This window comes from Passer domesticus, chromosome 11 (genome assembly GCF_036417665.1).
Source record: "Passer domesticus isolate bPasDom1 chromosome 11, bPasDom1.hap1, whole genome shotgun sequence".
Taxonomy (NCBI): domain Eukaryota; kingdom Metazoa; phylum Chordata; class Aves; order Passeriformes; family Passeridae; genus Passer; species Passer domesticus.
The window spans coordinates 21,285,750-21,308,648 of record NC_087484.1 but is presented as its reverse complement, the minus strand read 5'-3'; the positions used below and the strand labels follow the sequence as shown (position 1 = coordinate 21,308,648).

The 22,899-nt window shown below is 49.1% G+C and overlaps 3 protein-coding genes across 9 annotated transcripts; 2 read left to right on the top strand and 1 right to left on the bottom strand.

The window, feature by feature from the left end:
* Window positions 1–666: 666 nt before the first annotated feature.
* DTYMK (deoxythymidylate kinase) lies at window positions 667–6,014 on the bottom strand. Of its 3 annotated transcripts, none has more exons than XM_064435692.1 (5): window positions 5,725–6,014; window positions 5,091–5,195; window positions 3,868–3,958; window positions 1,743–1,940; window positions 667–1,212 (listed from the first exon to the last, which is right to left on the bottom strand). In XM_064435692.1, the coding sequence occupies exons 1-5, from the start codon at window positions 5,997–5,999 to the stop codon at window positions 1,102–1,104; spliced, it is 780 nt and encodes a 259-aa protein (XP_064291762.1). In that variant the 5' UTR covers window positions 6,000–6,014; the 3' UTR covers window positions 667–1,101. The 3 variants fall into 3 exon arrangements, with proteins under 3 accessions (XP_064291762.1, XP_064291763.1, XP_064291764.1); XM_064435693.1 differs by having other exon boundaries at window positions 5,091–5,199; window positions 5,725–5,860; XM_064435694.1 differs by lacking the exons at window positions 667–1,212; window positions 1,743–1,940 and adding an exon at window positions 1,947–3,342 and having other exon boundaries at window positions 5,725–5,999.
* Window positions 5,941–14,067, top strand: ING5 (inhibitor of growth family member 5). 2 transcript variants are annotated; one of them, XM_064435695.1, is made up of 8 exons: window positions 5,941–6,078; window positions 6,535–6,606; window positions 7,261–7,427; window positions 8,701–8,812; window positions 9,584–9,677; window positions 10,855–10,990; window positions 11,151–11,212; window positions 11,779–14,067. In XM_064435695.1, exons 1-8 carry the CDS (start codon window positions 6,042–6,044, stop codon window positions 11,819–11,821), a joined length of 723 nt encoding a protein of 240 aa, XP_064291765.1. In that variant the 5' UTR covers window positions 5,941–6,041; the 3' UTR covers window positions 11,822–14,067. The 2 variants fall into 2 exon arrangements, with proteins under 2 accessions (XP_064291765.1, XP_064291766.1); XM_064435696.1 differs by lacking the exon at window positions 5,941–6,078 and adding an exon at window positions 6,269–6,424.
* A 310-nt stretch (window positions 14,068–14,377) lies between these two features.
* Window positions 14,378–22,895, top strand: D2HGDH (D-2-hydroxyglutarate dehydrogenase). Of its 4 annotated transcripts, none has more exons than XM_064435680.1 (9): window positions 14,378–14,844; window positions 16,039–16,096; window positions 17,052–17,191; window positions 17,633–17,826; window positions 18,936–19,104; window positions 19,685–19,828; window positions 20,254–20,396; window positions 20,534–20,699; window positions 22,415–22,895. In XM_064435680.1, exons 1-9 carry the CDS (start codon window positions 14,565–14,567, stop codon window positions 22,672–22,674), a joined length of 1,554 nt encoding a protein of 517 aa, XP_064291750.1. In that variant the 5' UTR covers window positions 14,378–14,564; the 3' UTR covers window positions 22,675–22,895. The 4 variants fall into 4 exon arrangements, with proteins under 4 accessions (XP_064291750.1, XP_064291752.1, XP_064291751.1 ...); XM_064435682.1 differs by having other exon boundaries at window positions 14,708–14,844; window positions 15,999–16,096; window positions 17,052–17,184; XM_064435681.1 differs by having other exon boundaries at window positions 14,708–14,844; window positions 15,999–16,096.
* The last annotated feature ends 4 nt before the right edge of the window (window positions 22,896–22,899 follow it).

The window sequence follows — 22,899 nt, the reverse complement described above, 5'->3', positions numbered from 1 at the left end:
TAAGCTCAGCTCTTAGATCTTTAACAGGCATTTCTGCCTTTTCAGTGTTGCCTTGTCCCAGTGTTGGCTGCCAGGGGCTGGGCAGCTCTAGAGAGAAGCTTTTGCCATTGTAGCTGATGTTTTTATTACCAATATTTTAAATATTTAGCTTCCTCTCCCTGCTCCTGAATCAGTTCAATCTGCCTCTCTCTGAGTTAGGGAGGAGTTTGTGGAGATCAGAGCAGTCCACCCTGCTGGAAGGTGAGTGAAACATCCAGCAGAGACCTGAACTCCCCTGGCCCTGCCCCTCTCTCAGTGTCCCTTGGAAATGATTGTAATTCCAGTTTGTTCTGCTGATTTAGGTGGTTCCTAGCTGGTCTGCTTTCACACTGCACTGGGGTGTGTGCAGGAGCCCCAGGTGACCATTCCTCTCATCTTGGCCAGTCTAAAATGATTTATGTGCCACTTGTCCTCCAAACTGGCCTTGCTATGAGCTCATCCATCTATTTCAGGCTCTTACCTGCTCACAGCTGGGGAGAAGGCTTGAATTCACCTCTCCCTTTTTTCCCACAGCTCTAGCAAACAGTTTTCCTTGGATTTAGTGGCTGAACTGCAGCACTGTCACCTCCTGTATATCCTTTCTAGAAGATAAATGATCATACTGAAAAAACCCCACCCTGTGCCAAATGCTTAAAAGAGTAATTTATTAGCAAATCCTCTATAAACTGGTTTGAGCATGGGGGGATGCATTTTCTAGAGAGGATGAATGATCAGAAACATGGCAATTCCCTAAAAATGGGAACTGTCTGTGTCCAGGGATGGCCCTGGGCTCCACATCCACACCTGCACTCCAGGACTGGAGCTGGAACAGGAGCTTGGGAGAGGGAGGTTTGATGAGGAATTTGATACACACTCATGGCATACTCATTTAAAAAATGCAGAAGGGACTGTGCAGGCTGGAAGGGAGGAGCAGGTAATGATAAGGACATCAGCAGCATGTTGGACCCAAAAGAACACAGGATCTAAGCTGTAGCTGCTGGCATGTCACAGTCATCCAAGGGCAGAAGATCCAAGAAGTGACCTTTGCATTTTGACCTTATTCTTTTTGACCTGTATGAAGTCTCATTTCCAGAGTTCTCCCAAAGGTTTATTCTGAACCTCCAGCATAGTTTCCTTTGCAATGGCCTTGATTTCTCTGTGCAAGTCTTCAATGCTCTTTGAAGCATCCACTGTCTGTTTCCAAGACAACAAAAACACAGGACAGAAAACAGAGACTACAGAAATGAGACAAACCTTGTTGTTAACATCTGCTTACCCCCCATTACTCAGTGTTATTCTTCCTGAGTAGTGAAATAAGCTAAGATTAGTGAAATGAGCTAAGTACACCTCCTCTCTGCAGTTCCTGGAGTGGATTTGGGAGAAATCAATGTATGTAGGAATAGGTATTTAAGAAGTAGATGTCAAGGTGGGTGAAGGGAAACAGAAGGAACTGCTGCTGCCTGTTGTTTGCTGGCAGTCTCTGGGTGTGTGACAGAGGCAGGTAAGCCAGGGATTCATCCCTGGGGCACCAAGAGCTGACCAGGGTCTCCTGGAAGAGGGAAGTGCCCTCTGCCACATGACAGTGCCCTTGGCTGGTCCCCAGTGTGTCCCACAGAGCAGAAGTGGGAAGGGGCAGCACAGGGATGTGACAGGCAGAATTTGGGAGCTTTCAGTAGAGACCCCCACCCCAGTCCGTGACAAACCCATTAGAGTTAATTCCTCACCTTCCAGTTTAGGGACTTGTCCTCCATGAGGCAATAGAAGGACTGAAGAACTTTCTCTTGGAAGGAGCTGGTCTCATAACGTTCCTGCCCAAAGTTGCCTCGTTCTGCTGCTGCTTCTGGGTTTAACTGGAGGAACAGGATCAGGTCTGGCTTTGGGAGGCCAACATCAGGCTGTTTGCACCAGTCCAGGCCAAAGTTCTGCCCCAAGCAAAGACAAGAGGGTTTGAGGTGAGGCACACACACAGACAGGAAAGCAGCAGGTTGGCTGGAGAGTGAGGTGGGAAAGGAGCAGCCAAGGATGGCAGGAATTGCAACCCAAAACACTCAGCACAGGCCATGACCTGAACAGGTGGCAGCCCAGCTCACCATGTGGGAATTCAGTCCTTCTCATTTGGGAGTGAGTAGGTTTTGTCAGGGGTTCAGCACCTCCTGTGCCCATTTAAGTTGGACAGACTGAAAGTTTTTCATGCCTCTTCTGCAGATCCCATCTGAGCTCTACAAAGGCACGTTGTGAGCCTCCACACAGCCATCACCACTCCAAAACTTGCTCGGTCCAACAGAAAGCTGCTCCCAAACACAAACACCACACAGCTGCAATGCAGATCTCTCTGAGCCCACGGAGGCTCCTTCCCAATACTCACCTTCCCTGGAATTTCAGCCCACACACAATAGATGCAGTTTTCCAGTTTTTAGATTTTTCTGACAGGTCAGGAAGACTTTCACCAGGGCATGTGAACCCATGATGTTGGTGAGACTACAGAGTCCACTTACTGCTCATCCACATCTTAAATCTCTCTAAGAGGAGCTGGCACATCTGCCCTCCAGTTTCCCCCCAGATTCTGATACCCTGGTAATTGGGTATTTTTGGGATGTTTGTGCAGTGGGTTTTTCAATCCCATGAGGGGGTAAGAGAAGCTGAAAGTGCCACAACATCTTGGGAGTGAAATCTGGCAGCCAGCAGACTTTTGTGTTAGGTATGTGCACCAACATCTCCCCTTCTCCTGGAATGCTTCTTGAGTGAAAAACATGCCAAACTCCATACTTTTAATAAGCAGAGGAGGCCCCTTCCAGCAGCAAAAGATGCCACCCCTGCTTCCCAAGGGTGGCATCCACATGGCTGAGCCCTGCAGGTCACCAGCTACATTCTAAGAAATGCAGACACTTTCAGACACCCTTTTACCCCCACCAGAAAGTAGCAGAACATTCCTTGCTGTGCCCATGTGGATTTGGGATCATCATTTTGGGGTGACTCAGCTCATGTTACACATCCTGGCTCTTAATGTGGGGCTTTTGCAGACACCTGGTTAGCACCTAAGTGCTTCAATGCATCTGTCTCAAGCCACACAGTGTCCAGGAAAGCAGGAGGGTGGGAGAAGATGCAGGTGGGGGACCCAGGATCAACTCAGTCCTTCCAGGAAGCAGGAAAGGCTTGGGCAGGAATGAATGCAGGTCACAGCTGGTGCTGCAGGCATGGCTGGAGCTTCTGTGCCCACTCTTAGAGGATTGATAGCTGATGAGCAGAACAGGACACTTCTGATGGAGTGGGACAGGAGTGTCTGTGCAGAATGGCTCCACGGGAGGCTGACAGAGCTGACTTCTTCTGAAAGCCAAAAGGCACAAGTGGGAATGCCAGCAATTCAGGCTAGATGAAGAAAATCACTTTTACTCAGAAGGTGAGCAGAGAAGAACCCAGAAAGGAAAGGATACACATAAAGGAAGATACTCAGCCCTTGGCTGGATGTAGGCCCAAAATTGCACCAGGGCTCCAATTCAGCCCTGCTGGAGGCTGAATTCCACAGGTCTTTTGTAATGTATGTGGTTCTGTTCCACAAACTGATGGGCCAGCAGCCTGAGCAAGTACAGAGAGCCTTCAATAAACTCCCAGAATCATTCTCCAGAGTCACACAGCTCAGCTTCGACTCCAGCAGTCTGACCAGACTTGCAAAATGTCACCAAGTAAGTTTCTCTGCTTGTTCTGGGGAAGGGTGGACCCATGTTAATATCTGAGCTGAAACCTCCATCCCTCATCTCCCCAAAGAATGGCCCCTGGGCCACTCACACCAAGAGCCTGGGGCTGGTTCCCCCAGCAGAGAGGGGGGCAGGGGCTGCTGCAGGTGTCACTCACCCCTTTGGCACTCGTGAAGGCCACTCCAGAGAAGGCATATCTGTCAAGCACCACCGTGATCCCCTGCTGCAGCTTCTCCTTCATCATGGGTCTGAAACCAGGGGGAGATAAAATAACCAAGCTGCACTCCTTCATGGTGACAGCAATGAAAGGAGGTCATCTGAACTCCCAGATTAACTCCATCACTAAGGGAGAGAGCTGTGATGCTGGTGGCAGGTGAAGAGCTGTTTGTATTCTCCACCAGGCACTGACCAAATGCCCTTTCATGCCACCCAAACTCAGGGTGCCAGCACTGGGCACTGCTCTAGGCAGCTCCAGGGATCACAAGCAAGCTCAAAGATGAATTATATTAACATGGACAGCTCAGTCCTCTTCCCTTTGTAGGTGCTACAGCAGATTCTGTGATATGCTCTGCCACCTTTTATTCGTGACACTTCTTAGAGCTCACTGAGACTTCTGTGCCCTCTGTTCTCCCAGATTAACTGGCACTGCCACCACAGCACAGCCAGAAAAGCTGTTCTGTAAAATGAGAACTTTTTGGAATCTGTATTTCCAGGTAAAAACAACAGCCAACACTGATTTCCCCACGTCCACACACAGGCTCTGTGACTAAAGGACAGCCAGTTATGGCTGAACGTAGCCTTTGGCTACAGGGGAAATTTGGGCACAATTCCTTAAGAACTGTCAGGGGCTGCCTGGCAAAGCAAGGTATAAATTCCCAGTCTGAACTGGTTCAGTCTCAGCTGCCCAATTTTTTAATCCAGTACAGCAGAGGAGTTGGAAATATGGCACCAATTATTCAAAAAGAAACCCCAAAAAGACTGTGGGATGTGATCTAAGATTACAAGGGCAGGGCTAGATGGGATATTGGGAAGGAATTGTTCCCTGTGAGGGTGGGCAGGCCCTGGCACAGGGTGCCCAGAGCAGCTGTGGCTGCCCCTGGATCCCTGGGAGTGTCCAAGGCCAGGATGGACAGGGCTGGGAGAATATGGGACAGTGGAAGGTGTCCTCATGGCAGGGCATGGGACTGGCTGGGTTTTAAGGTCCCTCCCAACCAAACCAATCTGTGATTACATCCAAAGCTGTGAGAGTCCTTCAGACACCAATCCCAGCCTGCTCTCTCTGAACAGGACCACATTCTGGTACTTTCTGTGCCCGCTCAAACCCCGTGGGGTCCAGCACCACCCGTTCTTCTTTCACAGCTGAGCAAACACCGTCCTCACACGTGCTCCCAGCGGTTGGCAGAGAAGAGCAGGTGGATGGTGTGGTCCTCCAGGTTCTTCTCCCTGCCCAGGTAGGAGCTGATCAGCTGCCCGATCTCTGTCGTCCTGTCTGCAGGAAAGACGGGAGATGCAAGGGCGGCCCCGGAGCGCTCTGCCCAGAGGGGCGTCCGTCTGTCCGGGGGTCTGTCTGTCACGGGTGGGAGCGGTCTGGGCAGGGCAGGGCCTGTCTGTCTGTCCATCAGGGGTGGCAGCAGGTCTGTCCAGGGTGAGGGGGATGTTTATTTGTCCCAGGCAGGAGGAGGTCAGTCCGTAAGGGGCTGGATCTGCCTGCCCGTGACAGGCTGCGGGGAGGAGCTCGGTCCATCCCGGATGAGTCTGTCTGTCTGTCTGTCTGTCCGGGATGGGCCTATCTGCCTGCCCGTGACAGGCTGCGGAGAGGAGCTCGCCCAGTCAGTCAGTCAGTCAGTCTGTCTGTCAGTCCGGGATGGGCCTATCCGCTCAGCCCGTGCAGGGTGGGAGGGGTTATCCCTCACGCCCGGGGCGGTCCCTCAGTTCAAACGCCGGGCCCGCCCAGAGCTCGGGCGTTCGGGTCCCCGTGCCCCGCCCCGCCGCGCCGCGCCGCGCCGCGCCGTACCGGGGAAGCGGAGGAGGTCGGCGCGGTGCCCGGCCTCCCGGAGGGCCTCCACGAGCCGCCGGCCCTGCGTGCTCTTGCCGGCGCGATCCACGCCCTCCAGCGCGATCAGCGCGCCGCGCCGCGCCGCCATGGCCGCCGGCACGCCCCGCCCCTTCCGCCGCGCCCGCCAATCGCCGCGCGCCCCGCCCCTCATGAATATGCAGCGCGGCGGGCGGTGGCGGCCAATGGGAGGCGCGCGGGCCGTGAATACGGGATGAGGCCGCGGGCCTTGTCATGCGGGCCCGGCGGGCGGCGGGGAGCGGCGCGCGGGCCGCAAGATGGCGACTGCCATGTACCTGGAGCACTACCTGGACAGTGAGCGCGGGGCGGGGGCGGCGCGGGGGCCGGGCCGGGCCGGGGGCCGCGGCGGGGGCGGCGGGCTTGGGGCGGGGGCGGCGGCGGAGCGGGAATTAAAACTGCGCCACCGGCAGCGCGGGGGGGTGGGGGGGCGGCGCGGGGCCGCGTCATCAGCCGGCGCCGGGCTACGTCAGCGGGGCGCGCTGGGCAGTGGGGCGTGAGGCCATGGCGGCTGTGGGGGGCCGCGGGGCGGGGGCCCGTTCTTCTTCCTCCCTCCGCTCGGGGGTCCCGGTCCTGTTCCCTCCCTCCGCTCCGGGGTCCCGCTCCCGTCCCTCCCTCCAGGCAGTGCTCAAGCTCCGCTGAGGTGAGCGGGTGGGTTTGGTTGGGTTGGGTTGGGAAGCACCTCCGAGCTCATCTCGTTCCAGGCCCTGACAGAATTGCTCAGAGAACTGAGTAGCGTTGTTGTTGTTGTAGGTATTGAGAATCTGCCGTGCGAGCTGCAGAGGAACTTCCAGCTGATGCGGGAGCTGGATCAGAGAACGGAAGGTGCGTGAGGGCGGGCAGGGGCACAGGGAGCCGGCCTAAGGAGGGGCAGAGCCCCGTGGGGCCGGGCCTTGGGGGCCGTGGCTGTTCCTCCTCTCGGGCTGGGTGCTCTGCAGTGTTTGCTGCTGTCCTGGGAGCATGCAGCTCACGTGGCAGGGCTTGGTTTTGTTTCCAGTTTAAATTCACAGCTCTGTGGTCACTCCACTCAGCGGCCACTTGGATGGCCTTCCTTCCATGTGTTTCTGTATCTAAAAAATTATAGATTCCTGTGTGCCTTGCAGGATGATTTTTTTTCCTTCCTTTTTGAAGCTTTTGTTGGTATCTGTCTGCACATTAATTATTTTAATTTTGAATTATCAGAGCTGTGACTGCACAACAATTAAAATGTTCTGTATATGGGAAGAGAGGCTGAAGCTTGTGAACCCATGGGTTCAGTTCCTGATCTTAACTGTAAATTAACTTCTGAATTAGCTGTAGAACACTAGAGAAAGCAGAATCGCACCACAGGTGCCAAAGAGTGAACACCTTTAACTTAACTGGGTTTGTTTTTGAAAAGGAAAATGCATTGAGCAATTGAGGGGAGCGTAACAGCTGTCAGGAAGGATGTCCTAAATGGAAATAGAAAACCAAAAATACCTTTTTTTTTCTTTTTTCCAGACAAGAAAGCAGAGATTGACAGCCTGGCAGCAGCCTACATCGAGTCAGTGAAGAACATGGTGCCTGAGGAGAGGGTGGAGCACCTGAGGAAGATCCAGAGTGCCTACAGCAAGTGCAAGGAGTACAGTGATGACAAAGTGCAGCTGGCCATGCAGACCTACGAGATGGTGAGCCATGGGAAATGGGCATCCTCTGCACTGCTGCCCGTGGAGGTGCTTCCCACTGTCAGCCTCCCCTCACTTTTTCTTCTTTTTGACTTTAATTTCTCACCAAAACAAATTATTATTCCTCAGGCTTATGTTTCTCTCTGTTGCCATCCCCAAAAAGCTTTCTCCTTTGGCACCAGGTTTGTGTTTTGCTGAAGAATTAGTGAGTTTACCCTCCCTGGAGGTGGCTTTATCAGCAGTACTCGTCTGCTGTGTGATAATTCCAGCAAATTTGCCCCAGTCCCTCCTCCCCAGCAGCTCTCTGCCACTGATAATTTATTTGGGGCACACTTCGTTGAAAGCAGGTTGGTTTTTTTAAGCCAGCTGCTGTGCAGAAACAGCAGGAATGCTGCTCTGTTGCCTTGGTTTATTGGACATCAAAATTTCCTCAGTGGACTTTGGGAGAAAATCCCATTTCTTAAGATGCAGCTTTCCACTTTAGGGTGGTTGTTGTTTTTTTTTTTTTTTTTTTTTCCTTCTGTCCCTAGGATAATTCTTCTCTCCACTTGTTTTACCCCCTGGGTGGAAGTTGAGTGAGGGGAATCCTTTTGACTGTACTGAGAGTTTGTTGTCCAGCTTGCAGAGATGCTTGGGGTTTTGCTACAGCTGCAGTAGGTGTTTGGCTGCCATCAAATACTGCAAAAAAGGAAATTCTGTCCCAGGAATATCAATGCCCTGGATAATAGTGAGCTCATTTAATGGCAAAGTACTGCAGCAGCACAGTTTGGGGGTGGTGCCTTGAAATCCCTCTTCTGAAAGTCACTTTACTGCAGCCAGTAAAGCCAGGTACTTAATTAATGTGTGTTGACTTGATATTGAGGCTAGCCAGCCTCTGTATTTATTGTTAAACTTCTTGAATTCACATGGCAGTGGAGGACCAGGGAAAACTCTGTGCTCTTGACACATTTCAAGCACTGCCTTTGAATTTTGGAAATCACAGGGACAAACCCATTATTTTAGGTATCTCTCCTCTTGTTTTATTCTGGAAATCATTCCTCTGAGTTGCTTTGGCCCTCTGTTGCCTCTCTTCTCCTTCTTCCTGCTCGTGGAGAGGTTGGATCCTTGTGCTTCGCCTCCTCCTTCCCTCTGTGCCATTTCCCTTTCCCCTTCCGTGCCTCTCTCTGCAGCACCCCACTGCTCGTGCTGACAACAGCCAAGTTTAGCCCTTGCTGTTTCCCTCTGGGGCTCCTTTTGGCTGTTTGTGTGGCTCAGGTTGTGGTTTCTCCTGGGGCAGGTGGATAAGCACATCCGCCGGCTGGACGCCGACCTGGCGCGCTTTGAGGCTGATCTCAAAGACAAACTGGAAGGCAGCGACTTTGAAACCCCTGGATCCAGAAGCCTGAAAAGTGGGTGAATTTTGCACAATTGGGAGCTTTTTCCAGCACTTCGAGTATCAAAGCAGGAAGGCTGAGATGTAAAATAGGCTGTTATTTCTGGAGGAAGGAAAGAAATGTGTTTTTCCGTTTGTTTTTAATGCTCTTACAGTGGGCAGGAGAGGAAGAGAAATGTGGTGCTGGGATCAAACTCACTGTCACTTTTTCATCCTGAGGTTGTTACTGGTTCTAAGGAGGGTGCTGTGCCAAAACTGCACTGGTGTAACAGTCTTAGCTTTGGGAGAAATTAGGAATTAAAAGAAGATGCCAGTTTCTGTTGTGTATCCTGAAATATTGTGTGATTACAGTGACATTTGAATGTGGATACAGCAGCACAGCTTTATGCCTTTGAACAATGAAATAAGGGGTAGGAGCAAGGAGGTGGAGATAAAAGTTATGTTAGTTATTGAGTAATCTATTAACCGTGTTTAAAAATACACTGAGATGGAAAAAAAATACTTCATGTCTAATCAAGTGTGATGCTGTTTATGACCTGTGCTGACATACTGCAGTGCTTTATTGCCAAAACTGCAAACACAAGAGTTTGGTGCTCAGTTGTTATTAATTTGGTGGTTTTGTGGCTTAAAAATGCATTTCAGTCAGTGTGTTCAATTGCATATGATAAGGATTACTCAATTTCATATGCAGTAGGGATTTCAAGCCAGTAACTGCACCAAAAGAGCAGCTGGGGATGGTTCTGCCTCTCAGATATGCTGAAGTGAGGGGGGTGTTTTTCCTTTCTAGAGGGACGGAGTCAGAAAGACAAAAGAAGCTCTCGTGGTCGAGGCAGGAGAACATCTGAAGAAGATACACCAAAGAAAAAGAAGCTCAAAGGAGGGTAAGGCAGAGCCAGGCACAACTCCAGGGCCTTGAGCCTGACACTTCATGAATTTTCCACAGGCTCATATTACCCTATTTATGACTCATGCCCAGATGGTGAGCAGTGTTAGTAGTGTTCTGGTCTTACTCCATTTCATTAATGCCCTGCTTAGGACAGGCCAGCATTGTTAATTAACTCCTTGGTTGGCATGTGGAAGCTCAGCATGCTTGGAACACTCTGACTGGAAGGACAAGATCAGCCTCCCTGTTGCTGTTGGCAAGCTGGGAGAAAATAGCTTTGATTTTTGTCACAGAGCTATTTTTAACAGTTGCTTGTGGTCTTGATGGTAAAAGAAATTCACTTGGCCACAGAAACTGATGTTGTGCTGCTGTTGTAGAAATCTTGGAGAATTTTGGGGGGTTATTTTCAAAGGACTGTGTCCTAGGTAGCCTTGAATAATTGGTTTTGAGAGGCGAGGAGGAAAGCAAGTCCCCTCTCTGAGATGGGATTTATATTAAAGGGGCTCATTTTATTATGATATTTTCAGGTGGCAGGAAACTAAAAGTAGTTTCTATGGACTGCTGTTGGCATGTCAGCACATCCCTGTCAGGGTAAGAGTGTTCACTCATGTCTGACAATGAGGAAAAAAAAATCTATATTGAAGCAGGTTGGGGAAAAACCCCAAACAGGTTATTCTACCCACAACCAGGAGTGATCTGTATGATAGTTTGTTACTTTACTCATGACAGCCACAAATCCCTCTCTTTAATTCTTTCCAGTCATACTGTGTTTGATCCAACCTACCTTATGATTTTAATTACTGGGCTGTGGTAATGTAATGGTTTAGGAAAGATACTGTAAAACACTAAATTTTCCCAAGTAGGATTAGGATCCTGGAAACACCAAATCCCAGAATGGTTTGGGTTTGTAGGGGCCTTAAAAACCATCCCATTCCAGCCCCTGCAGTGGGCAGGGACACGTTCCACTCGCCTGAGTTGTTCCAAGTCTGGCCATGAGCACTTCAGGAACAGCTTTTCCAGGCACCCTGTGCCAGGGCTTCCCTACCCTCACAGGGAAGAATTTCTTCCCAGTACCCCATCTAACCCTGCCCTGTGGCAGTGGGGAGCCATGCCTTGTAACACAGTGCTGTCTGCAGCTGAGAAGGGTTTTGTCCTGACTCTGTCCTTGCCCACAGGTCTGAGTTTGCTGACACCATCCTGTCAGTGCATCCCTCAGATGTCCTGGACATGCCAGTGGATCCCAACGAGCCCACCTACTGCCTGTGTCACCAGGTGTCCTATGGAGAGATGATTGGCTGTGACAACCCAGATGTAAGCACTTGAGAGATGATTCATTTTCATTTATTTCTTGCCTTCCAACCCTGTACAGTCCAAGGAGGGGGTCCTTGCTCAGTTAGCTCATACCAAATGATGGGAATGTTTATGAGCCACTAAGAACCTCCTCTGTGGGTTTTTCCTTTCTCTCTTGCAGTGCCCAATCGAGTGGTTCCACTTTGCATGTGTGGACCTGACCACCAAACCAAAAGGGAAATGGTGAGTGTGACAGCATGCAGCTCTGGGGTTTTCGTCAGGCTGCAGTTTGCCTCAACAAGAATTCAAACCCTGTTGTGACCCTGACAAAGGAGCTTTGCTCCTCTCATCAGAGGGTTTGCATCCTCTGATTGGGGATTATTTTGAGGGTAGAAGACAGAAGACAAACCTTCTTGTTAAAATCCATTTCCACAGAAGTCTTAGGTACTGGTGGGAGTAAAACTGCCTGATAAACAGAGCAGGGTTTGACCTGAGGCTTGTGTGAACAGAGGGATATGTTTCATTTGAGGTTTGCTCTATTGTCACTGCTTGTGGCTGTGCTTAAAATAGACACAGGTACCTCTTTGTTTCACTTCTTGAGGCAGATTTTGAAGACTTCCAGTGTTTTACTATGTGCTTATCTTGGAAAGGATAGTGGGCTTCTTATTTTTATCTAATGTACTCTTTTAATCAAATTAATAAATTGCCTGTCAGAAACAGGCTTAATTGTGCACAAATGTTAAAAACAGTTCTCGGGCTCTGTGCTGTTAATTTCAGGAGCTAATTACTGCCTCTTTTTTTTCCTACAGGTTTTGTCCTCGTTGTGTTCAGGAAAGAAAGAAAAAGAAGTAAGGAGTAGAGGGGGATACACCGCCGAGGCAAGAAGAATTTAATATATTCCTTCATTCATGTTGCAATATTACCTTTGATTATTTTTTGTTAGTCTATCCTCCATCTTTTTCTGGTATGATATTTAATTATCCAGTGGCCAGTTGAAATTCCTGTTCTTTCCTATGACAGTGACTTTGGGAGGGAGTCCCAAATCCCTTTGCCACGGAGATTTTATTTATGTTAGTCTTGCACAATAATACTGAGGGAGGGTGTTGCCTTTTCTGGCTGTTTCCATTTCCCTGAAGATTCTTTAAGTACATCACTGTGAAGATGAAACCTGCAGTATTCTTGGAGAGAGAGAAGGTTGGATTTATTCACCAAATAAGATGACTTGTAGCTGTGATTGCCTGTGTGGCACATGGGTAAACCAGGTTTTAGGGAAAGGCTCCATGAGGATGTTTGTTTGTTCCCATGATGGTGTGGCTCTGCTGTTGAAGAAGGGCATTCAGGAATGTTGGAACAGAATTTCTCTGTTTTTTTAATGGGCCACATTTGTGTGTTCTGGACTTCCCTAGCTGCCTTTCAGATGATGAATGTGAATCCTTGCATTAGCACAGTGTCAGTAGCAGCAGAAGAGAGAGAGGAAAGCAGGAGCTGGGAAGAAAAAGTCTGTTTTTTCCTTCCTCTGAGACATGGAAGTTCAGGGAAGAGCAGAGATAAGTCTTGCCTTCATATCTGTCTCCTGCATCATGAGACTTCCCTGCCTTCAGTGAAAGAGGTAGTGGGGAAAGGTGTTCCAGGTTTCCTGCCTGCTGGTGAAAGGAGGAAAAAAAACACCCCGAACTCATGAACTTGGCTGTCTCTGGTCCCTGGTGGGTGTTGGTGGCACCTCTGTGGCAGCAGGGCTCTGTGCTGCTTTCCATACCAGTGTGCAGGAGCTCTTGGTACACAGACTGCTGCAAGAGCATCAAGAAACTCCCAGATAAACTTTTCTTCTGCTGAAAAATAAACAGCACAGAAGTTAAAAACACTTCTACTCAGACTCTGGCACCTGTTGTCAAAAGAAAGAAGGCTTTTCCTGTTACACTGAGCCTCTTACTCATGTTTTGCAATGAAGGGAAGTAGAACACAGCTCCTGCCACATCTCCTCCTCTCTGTGGGGCTTTGTGCCTGCTGCTGATGTAGAAGAAACCTCTCAATTGTGAGGCAGCTTTTCCATGAACATTGATTTATGGCTGGAAAAAAGGATGCATTTCAGGAAAAAATCCCTGTCTTCAGGGTGCTGCCATTTCCAGTGTGCTGTTGCAGGTGTCTTTACTTCATTGCATCACAGAGAGATGAAGTTCCCACAGTTCTGTGCATGAAAATGCACATTTGTGATGCACATTTGTCATTGCTGCCTCAGAGTAGCACCTGGAAAGCAGGCAGGGAAATGAAAGCCAGAGTGCTGGATGGAAGGAGGAGGAACAGCAGCCACACAAACCTGGAGTACAGCCAGCCCTCTTCTTCTTCCTGCCTCTTCATGAGAGCAAATTTGAGATACCTCATGAGCCAGCCTGTAATCCAGTCCCCTGGTGCTGTCCCAGGGGTTGTTTTCCCCTCCCACCCAATGGTGTTGTAGGCAGCTTCTCTTCCTGATTTTCCTAAGCTTTGGTAGTACTGGTATTGCTGTGGATTAAGCATTTGATTTGAAACAATCTCAAAATTCCACTCTGGAGATCTTGCTGGAAATGTGCCATGAGGGAAGAGAACAGCTCTGGGTGAGCCAGTGTGGAGCTGAATTCCCTCAGCTCTAAAATTCTGGTTAGGTAGGATAAAAACCCACATTTTTTATAGTATTTTTGGGGCTTCAAAGAGCGTTTTCCACTTGAACCAGCAAAGCAAAAAGGAAAACAAGCTCTGGAAGGTAGAGCCCTCAAAAGGAAGGATAATTTGCTAGGAATGTGAGGTACAACATTGTGTTCTTTACAACACCTGTGATGTGTAAAGCATCTGAGATCTGATACCAGCAATAAACTCTCCCACTGGGAACATGCCAGTTCAGGGCTTGGATGGGCTCAGGAGCATCTCCTGCCCTCTTTTACACCTTGTTGTAGAGAATTTTTACGACTCCTTGTAGACAGAAATACCAGCAGCCTTCATTTTTGCTTACTAAAGGATTTAAATCTTCTGACTTTTGAATGTACAGTGTTAAACGTTTCCTGCAGAAGGGTGATCCCTAAAAGGAATACCCCACTAAACATTGCCCAAAAAAAAAAAAAAATAAACCCACAAAGAGGGGCCCAGCTTTACTTGCAGCTCATCCAAACCGGAGCTCCCGATTACTGAAACAACAACAAAAAAAAATTAAGGAATGTAAAGTTTAAAAAGAAAAATGTATATCTGTATTTTTGAATCTTGGAGATGTTGGATTATATTATAAATAAAGTATTTTTGGGAATAAATAAATGTGTGAGGGGGGAAATTTGTGAGGGGGTGCTGTTGCAACCGCCGGCCGCCAGGGGGCGCTGCCGCCCGCGCGCGCTGAGCGCGTTCGCGCTCAGCGCGGCGGGCGGCAGCGCCCCCTGGCGGCTCGGAGTGAGGCGCGCTGCGCGTCCCCGACGCTTCCCGGCCACGGAGCGTCCTTTGGAATCTTCCCGTGTTACCGGGATAATCCCGCATTCCCCCGCGCTAACCCGCGCTGCGAAGGCTGCGGTGCGCCGGGGGAGACGCCCTGAGGCGGTGCGCTTCCCCTCGGTGCCGCGCTCCCCTCACGGCTTTCACCATGGCGGCCGTGTGGCGCGGCGGGGCCGCCTGGCTGAGGCGCTGCCCAGGGAAGGTGCTGCAGCGCGGCAGGAGCCGGCAGCCCCCGGGTGTGCCTCGAGGCTTTGCCGGCTCCCGGGAGGTGGTGCCGACCTGCGAGCGGTACGCGGTGCGGCGGCTGCCCTTCGCCCGGCTGGCGGACGGCGACGTGGCCTTCTTCCAGCGCCTCATGCCCGGCAGGGTGGTCACCGGCGAGGAGGAGGTGAAGCCTTTCAACGTGGACTGGCTGAAGTCGGTGCGAGGTGAGCGAGCTGCGTGGTGAAATCTCCTTCCTGCCTCTGGTAATCACCCGAGCGGGGGGTTTGCCAAAGGAAAGCTTATCTTTATTTATGGCGGATCACAGCTGTACAGGTCACAGAGTTGGAAGGGACCCATGAGGATTATCGAGTCCAGCTCATGGCCCTGCACAGACACCCCGGCGATCCCACCCTGTGTGGGAGCGTTATCCGAATGCTCCGGGAGCTCTGGCAGCCCTGGGGCCGTGCCCATTCCTTGGGGAGCCTGGGCAGTGCCCGACCGCCCTCTGGAGGAAAAACCTTTCCCGATATCCACCCTAACCCTTTCCTGACACAGCTCCAGCTGTTCCTGACACTGGTCACCAGAGAGCAGATGAGTGTCTCCCCATCCAAAATTAGTTTTTCTCATAAAATTATTCCTTTAAGAATTACCTGATAGCTGGTAAACTTATAGGCTTCCTCAAAAATAATTTAAAAAAAATCTAAACCCTCTAACTTAATAGTTAATTTTTTTCCTGAGACAAGTTGATTCAGCAGGTTTGATTGAATCTCAGAAAATAGTATGAAAGCTTTTGGGAGTCTTTATTGCAGCCTTCCAGTACCTTAAAAGGGTTTATAAAAAGGAGGGAGACTTTTTATATGGGCCTGGAGTGGCAGGACAAAAGGGAGTTGCTTCCCACTGCCAGAGAGCAGGGTTAGATGGGATATTGAGAAGAAATTCTATGCTGTAAGGGTGGGAAGGCTCTGGCACACGTTGCTCAGAGCAGCTGTGGCTGCCCCTGGATCCCTGCAAGTGTCCAAGGCCAGCTTGGACAGGGCTTGGAGCAACCTGGGATACTGGGAGGTGTCTCTGACCATGGCAGGGGATGGACTTTTAGGGCCTTCCCAACCCAAATCATCCTGTGATTCTGTAATTCTAAATCAAGCATTGTGAATTCTCTGTTTCTTCTGTCAAAGATTTAATGAGAATTTAAACTGTTTCCTGTTGCCCCCAGTGGCACTCAAGTCTACCTGTACATGCAAAGTTTTTTGCAGGGCTTGAAGGGAAAGGCTGCTGTTGAAATGTTTGTTGTCAAAGTGGTTGAAATGCCTAACAGTGGAGGCAGCATTGTCATTTCCCACCTCATGTTTTCCCACCTGTTTCTTTCTGACCCCTGCAGAGCCACAGCTTGCCTTGAGAGTCCCTTGCTTTCATTGCAGGCTGCAGCCAGCTGGTGTTGAAGCCCCAGACAACAGCAGAGGTGTCCCAGGTTCTCAGGTAACACACACCTTTTCTGCTGGCCTTGGTGCTGAGGGGGAAGGGTTGGTGGGAACTTGGGCTGAAGGGAACTTGTAGGTGTTCAGACACCAATTCCTTAAGCACTGGAGTTGCTGAGGAAGTTTTCTTCATGACTTTTCTGTTCCGATAAATGGCTAAAATTAGGCATTGTACAAGTGCTCAGAAAAGAGAAGTTTTGTGAAAGATTCAGGAGGGTCTGTGTGAAAAGCTGAAGAAGGTTAGGGCAGAAGGAGGCAGCTGGAGAGTCTGTTTTATCCACACTGGTGTGAGCCCAGCTCTGGTTGGACAGTGCTGTGCCAGATCAGTGTTTGGCTGAGATGCTGAGAGCTGCAGGAACGTGCTGCTGGCTCTGTTCTAACAGGGATGCAGAGCACAGGAAGGGCAGGCAGGGCTCTGAAGGAGCTGTGGGGCTCTGTGCCATCCCTTGTGCAGCAGCTGCTGTGAGCTCAGAGGGATGTGGTGGGTGGTGCTTGGCAGGGATGTGGCAGGTGGAGCAGCTGAGGCACAGGTACACATTTTGTTGCCTACAGGGCAGGAATTTCTTGGGAGGAGGAGGTCAGTGATGTCTGAAACCACTGCCAGAGGCTGGCTGTCAGAGCCCACTGGGGACCCCAAGCTGTTAGCACAGGCTACTGCAGAAACAGCTTCTGTAGTGCTTTCCAGGCAGATGTTTGTGCCAGATGTGTAGATACACTCGGGGCTAACCCCAAGTGCTGGTTCTTTGCTCAGCCCTGGGCTGAGTTTAAACAGGAGTTGCTCTTTCTCACTTTGCCATTGAAACTGTCTCCTTCTGTCAATTTAATCTTTCTGTGAAATGCTGCTTAATTTTAAGGAGCACTGTCACAACAGTTGACATTCATGGAGAGGTGACACTTCTCTGACAGACTTGTGGCTTTTAAATGCATAAAAAATTCAGAAACCTTTTTCCTTCCAGGTACTGCCATGAGAGGAACCTGGCAGTGAACCCTCAGGGGGGGAACACGGGCCTCGTTGGCGGCAGCGTTCCTGTCTTTGATGAGATCATTCTCTCCACGGCTCTCATGAACCAGATCATCAGCTTTGACAAGGTGTCTGGTAAATATTCCAGGGATGTGAAGCACAGGAATGAGCCCCAGGCTACAAAACAGGCATTTTCCTGGGAGCAGATAGCAGCAGGATCAGCAGGGTTCAGCCCAGCAGCTTCATAAGGAGGTTTGTTTGGATTTGGGGAGTTAGGGGTCGGGATGGTGTGAGCATCTCTGTTCAGAGAGGGAGAACAACAGGCAGAGACACACTTAATGTGACTGTGTTTTACCAGTCCAGAGTTGTGAGTGACGAGATATTAAGGCAATAGCAAAGCTCCCTGAGGCTTGAGGAGGGGGCAGTTCCCATGAGCATGCACAGACTTGTGCATTTACACTGAATCCCAAGAAGTTTTGAAGAAAGTGGTGGTTGTATCTGCTCATGCTGCTCCTGCTTCTTGAGGCGGCACCTTCTTGTCAGCCACCAGCTTGCAGCATGGCTTTTGTGTTCCAGGAATCCTTGTGTGCCAAGCAGGCTGTGTGTTGGAGAGGCTGAGTGAGTACTTGGAGGAGCAGGGCTTTATCATGCCACTCGACCTGGGAGCCAAAGGCAGCTGTCACATCGGGGGGAACGTGGCCACCAATGCCGGGGGCTTGCGGCTCTTGAGGTACGGCTCTCTGCGGGGGACCGTGCTGGGCCTGGAAGTGGTAAGGCGAGTACCTGGCAGCTCCCTTCTCTGCTTAATCCTCTGCTGCTTACTGCTTCCTGCTCTTCTAACTGTCCAGCACACTGCCAAGCTCCTCTCCAGGCTTCCACTCGTATCTTTTCCTTGTTGGGCTCTTTTAAGAAGGGTCAGCACATGTATTCATGCTTGTAGTGTGTTATTGCTGCTGCAGTTTCCAGCTTCCTGACTGACAGAGGTGGTTTTTTAATCCAGACGAGTGTAAAGAAGGTAGGGAGAGGTTGGGGCATCCCAGGTTATCTGCATGGAGTTGGTTCCTCTGAGCAGTGGGTCTCTGGAACACTGCTGAACCCATCCTGCATCACTCTCTTCTAGTGGCTGCTCACTCAGATTTTAAATAGAATCACAGGTTTGTGTTGGACAGAACTTTGAAGATTATCTTTGGGTTTAAAGCCCACCCCATAACAGAGCTGTCTGCTTTGGGTTCATTTGGCTGCTGGCTGTGTCCTAGAGTCTCTGCTGTTCCTCAGCTGCTCCTGTCCTACAGGCAAGTGCCTTGGGATGTAAAAGCTGGATTTGGAGTTCTAAAAGTTTTCATGGCTGGGGACAAAATTTGGGCAGGGAACAAAAGCATGGCTTTGTTTTACTCTATAGACTTAGAAAGGAGAGCATTTTTCTGTGGTCAGTTTGGCTCTAATGTCAAAATAGCCTTTAATAACCTGTCTTGGAGATACTCAGCCTTAATTTAAGGCTCCAGTGGCAGAGGGTTTACTTCATTCTGCTTAACCATTCACTGTTTCAAGTAGCTTTCCTTGTTTCTGCTGGATAGTGGGAGCTAGGGCAGCAGAGAGTGGCTGGTCTTCTCCACCATGAGTAAGAAAAGCAGAGCAAAGTGGATCTTCTGTTATTGCTTGTCCTGATTGAAGGAGAGAAGTAGGAGGGAAATATCTACTCTGTCCTACTTGGGTAGGATATAGAGGGGGGAAGAGCTGGGAATGGAGGAGCAGTGTGGGAATGGGCTGCAGCTGTGTCCCCTGCTCAAGGTGAGTGACACTCCCCATCAGCTTGGTGACAGGCAAGGTCATGGCAGCAGATTCCTGCCCAGGTGCTGTGACTGGGCCCCTGTTCCCACAGGTGCTGGCTGATGGCTCAGCTCTGGACTGTCTGACCTCTCTGCGCAAAGATAACACGGGCTATGACCTGAAGCAGCTCTTCATCGGATCCGAGGGCACCCTGGGAGTTATCACTGCTGTCTCCATCCTCTGTCCTCAGAAGCCTAAGGCTGTCAATGTGGCATTCCTAGGTAGAGGCTGATATTAATGGTTTCACACCTGAATTCAAAGGCTGGGAGTAGGGATAGAGAGGAGAAAGCACTGTTCAGCCTGCTGAGCTGGACTGCCAGCATCAGTTTCTTAGAAATAGTGTAGGACTCTGCTAAAATACCTGTGCAGGTGTTTAATATCTGTTGAATTACCTGCAAGGGCTGGTTGTTTTGTAAGGACAGTGGAACCAGGAGCTTAGCAGGGTGAGGAGGCAGGCAGGACAGTCCCCACTCTGGTGAGGGGGGCCCTGGTCTGACAGGCTCAAGAGATGAGCAGGGCAAGACTGTGACAGTAGGCAGAGGCAGCTGCCTTCCAGGAGTCAGGTGAGAGACCAGGTGATGAGGCAAGGCTGAGAAATCCCATCTGCTGGTCATGTTCTGGATCAGCAGAGCATGTGGCCAGGCTGCTTAAAAGCTGCTTCTGGGTGTCCCTTAGCAGGTAGCAGGTCCAGAGTGGTTTCTGGGGAACCTTCACTGAGATTTTTTTACTTCCCGGAAACCTCCAGAAGGTTTGGGGTGGTGTCTGTTTTTTGGCCCTGATTCCTCTCTGTTCTGTCTGAAGGGTGTCAGAGTTTTGCCAAGGTTCTGGAAACATTCACAACCTGCAGAGCCATGCTGGGTGAGATCCTCTCTGCCTACGAGTTCATGGATGAGAAATGCATGGAATTGGTTGAGACACATCTCAAGCTGTCCAGCCCAGTGGCAGGTACCAGTGATATTCACACTGTAGAAAGGGGCACTGTACTGCTTGGGGATTTTTAGACTACTTCTAAACACTTCTAAAAAGTGACTAATTTTAAAAAGTTGACTCACTGACTTTTAAAAGTTTGGTGATTGTGTGGGCACCCCTCATAATTTTTGTATCTAGTATATCCACTCCAAATACCTTTTATCTTTAAAGATGAGACTTTCTTTACTTGTATTTGTTCTCACAACATTGCTAGCTTTCTGGGAAGTGTTTGCTTAATAAAAGATCTGGCATATCAATGAAGTGCCCTATAGACAAAAGACGGCCCTCTCTGGCACCAGAGAGTCTGGGCACATAGCACGTGGGGAAAGCTCCAAAACCTGCCCTGAATTCCTCTGTTTTGCCCCAGGGCATCTACTTACTTTGTTTATCCTCATTCTCAGACAGCCCTTTTTATGTTTTGATTGAAACTTCGGGCTCCAACTCAACTCACGATGAAGAAAAATTGACCAACTTCCTAGAACGGGCCATGGCTTCTGGTTTGGTCACTGATGGAACTGTGGCAACGGACGATAAGAAAATAAAGGCAAGTCAGTGTTCCCTCTCCCACAAATCTCTTTGACGTGGATTTGTGTTTTATATAGGGCAGTGTTCAGCCTCAGGTTTGGTGCATGCACAGATCCCAAGAGCTGCCTGGGTGATATGGATTTCTTGATTGCTCAGGTGCTGTGGAGCCTGCGGGAGAGAATCACCGAGGCCCTCACGCACGAGGGTTACGTGTACAAATATGACATCTCCCTGCCCGTGGCAAAGCTCTATGACCTTGTGACTGACATGAGGGCTCGGCTGGGCCACAGTGCCAAAAGTGTGGTGGGCTATGGCCACTTGGGTAAGTAAGGGTGAAAAACACCAATCGCTTGTTTTTAAGATTTTAAAAGTTTAATAGGAATAAAACGGTTATAAAAATAGCAGTATAATTAGAGTAATAAAAAGTTGAACAATTGAGATTAGGATAATATGAGAAAATAAAAACAAAGAGTTAGGGACAGTCTGAGTACCTCTTTGTGAGCAAAATAAGCTCAAAAAAGGACACATGTTAATAGAGGATTAACCCTTAAAAACAACAGCCTGTTGCATATTCATACACCTCATACATGATGCATAAATTCCATTCAAACAAAGGATTCTGTCTGGTCAGCATCAACTTCTTCCAGGTAGGAAGAAGTTAGTTTCTTTTGATAATGGGGCAATAAATTCTCTTTCTCTAAAAGATTTAAGTGTCCTGCTGTCTTGTGCAAGTACCTCATTCCTTTCTTTAAAAAAATATCCCACATACATAGTTTCTATTTTAACATTATGTTATATCCTAAAACTATATTTAACACACTACTTGAGAAAATTAATACAGAATCACTTTCTAACATAACACATATAATATTAATTTTAATATTTGCAAAAAAAAAATCATAAAATATGCTTTTTTTATGGTGGGAGTGCTGGGAAAGGAGGTGATAGTCCTTCTGTGCTGCAGGTGAGAGGCTTAAATTGAGGGCTGTGGAAGAGGAGGGTGCATCAGGATCTTTGTGTTTTAATCTCACTGCTTTCAGACTATTTTCCATATACTGGTGGCAGGTTGCTGGCCAGTGAGCCACAGAACTGGTCATCTGTATCTTCTTGCTATGTACTTTCTATTTAAATATGTAATTTGTTCTGTTGGACCATCAGTTTGGTTCATGAACTTAGACACATTTGGCAGATAACCACTTTCTTGTCCAAAGTGATTAATCCTACTGGAAATCAGTTTTTTGTGAGCCATTAACCCTCCAACAGAGAGTAGTAATGGTAAATGCACAGAAAGGCTGATAGATTTGTCAGCATGCTGGGAAACTAATCTGATTTTACAAGCAGGTAAACTGGTCCTTTAGGAGACCTGTTCTGTTACAAAAAACCATGGAACACTGTTGAGCACACTTGATTAGGGATCATTTGAAAGACACAGACACATTGCATAACAAAGGCTTCCTGTTGGTAACTCTTTGAGGACTGAGCTGTGTGCAGTGAGGGTTTGCTAGGATGCAGGAGGAGGATGAGTAAGTTGTATTTTCCTTTGTGTGTTTTGTCTTTTGGAGTAGCAACTCTGTGCCTAATCAAATACTGTCACACACAGTGGCATAAGAAGAAATTGTTCTTCTTTCTTTGTTTCTGTTGACACAGTGCCAATGCACATTTAGAGCATTGCACAAACATAATAGGGAGAGAAAAAGTGATGAAGGGCCATGTTAGAATCTAATGATCATTATGAAATGCCTTTGAGCAGGTCTTTGTCATTGCATCACGGTGGTGGCTCAAACATTAATGCAGCACAGTGGGAATTTGAAAATCACAAAAGTTGGAGTTTGAAAGCAGCTTAACTCAGATCCTTTCCTCAAATATTGCACTTGGAGCATATTTAAATTATTTGTGCACGGAGAGGCTGATGCTTGTAGGACAGTGAGCTTGTCCTTTTTGCACAGTTTGCAGACTAACAAAGGCCCTGTTGTTTGAGAACGTGGAGGAGCCAGGAATGAGTATCCATTGACCCACCTGTGCAACGTTTTCTTCCAGGAGATGGGAACTTGCACTTGAACATCACGGCCGAGTCCTACAGCCACTCCCTGCTGGATGCCATCGAGCCCTTCGTGTACGAGTGGACTGCGAGGTGCAGTGGCAGCATCAGTGCAGAGCACGGGCTGGGCTTCAAGAAGAGGCAGTTCATTCAGTACAGCAAACCACGCCAGGCTGTGGTGCTCATGCAGCAGTTCAAAGCCATGCTGGACCCCAAAGGGATCCTCAACCCCTACAAGACTCTGCCCTCGGCTCCCTAGAGGAGCACATGCTGAGGAGCTCCAGCTCTGTACCTGCACTTGGATCATAGGCACACTGGATCAGCAAGCACGTGGAGTGCTCCATGTTTGATTTTGTTAGTGGCATAGAACAAGTAAAGGAATGATGTTGCTATTTTTGGGGGTGCCTGCTCTTGCTGAAGAACACACTGCTGGGTTTCCTGCTTAGTCTGAACATTGAAACCAAGCACAGAGATACTGTGTGTG

What these genes read in the sequence shown, in the direction of transcription:
- D2HGDH (XM_064435680.1), top strand. Translation starts at nt 14,565, where the DNA reads ATGGCGGCCGTGTGGCGCGGCGGGGCCGCCTGGCTGAGGCGCTGCCCA. An exon ending in CCGTGCTGGGCCTGGAAGTG is followed by an intron (nt 17,827 to 18,935) that starts GTAAGGCGAGTA and finishes CTGTTCCCACAG; the next exon opens with GTGCTGGCTGATGGCTCAGC. An exon ending in CGGACGATAAGAAAATAAAG is followed by an intron (nt 20,397 to 20,533) that starts GCAAGTCAGTGT and finishes TTGATTGCTCAG; the next exon opens with GTGCTGTGGAGCCTGCGGGA.
- DTYMK (XM_064435692.1), bottom strand. Translation starts at nt 5,999, where the DNA reads ATGACAAGGCCCGCGGCCTCATCCCGTATTCACGGCCCGCGCGCCTCC. An exon ending in GCCAACCGCTGGGAGCACGT is followed by an intron (nt 3,959 to 5,090) that starts GTGAGGACGGTG and finishes CCCTGGTTTCAG; the next exon opens with ACCCATGATGAAGGAGAAGC. An exon ending in CCTTCACGAGTGCCAAAGGG is followed by an intron (nt 1,941 to 3,867) that starts GTGAGTGACACC and finishes TGCTTGGGGCAG; the next exon opens with AACTTTGGCCTGGACTGGTG.
- ING5 (XM_064435695.1), top strand. Translation starts at nt 6,042, where the DNA reads ATGGCGACTGCCATGTACCTGGAGCACTACCTGGACA. An exon ending in CCTGGAGCACTACCTGGACA is followed by an intron (nt 6,079 to 6,534) that starts GTGAGCGCGGGG and finishes TTGTTGTTGTAG; the next exon opens with GTATTGAGAATCTGCCGTGC. An exon ending in TTGGCTGTGACAACCCAGAT is followed by an intron (nt 10,991 to 11,150) that starts GTAAGCACTTGA and finishes TCTCTCTTGCAG; the next exon opens with TGCCCAATCGAGTGGTTCCA.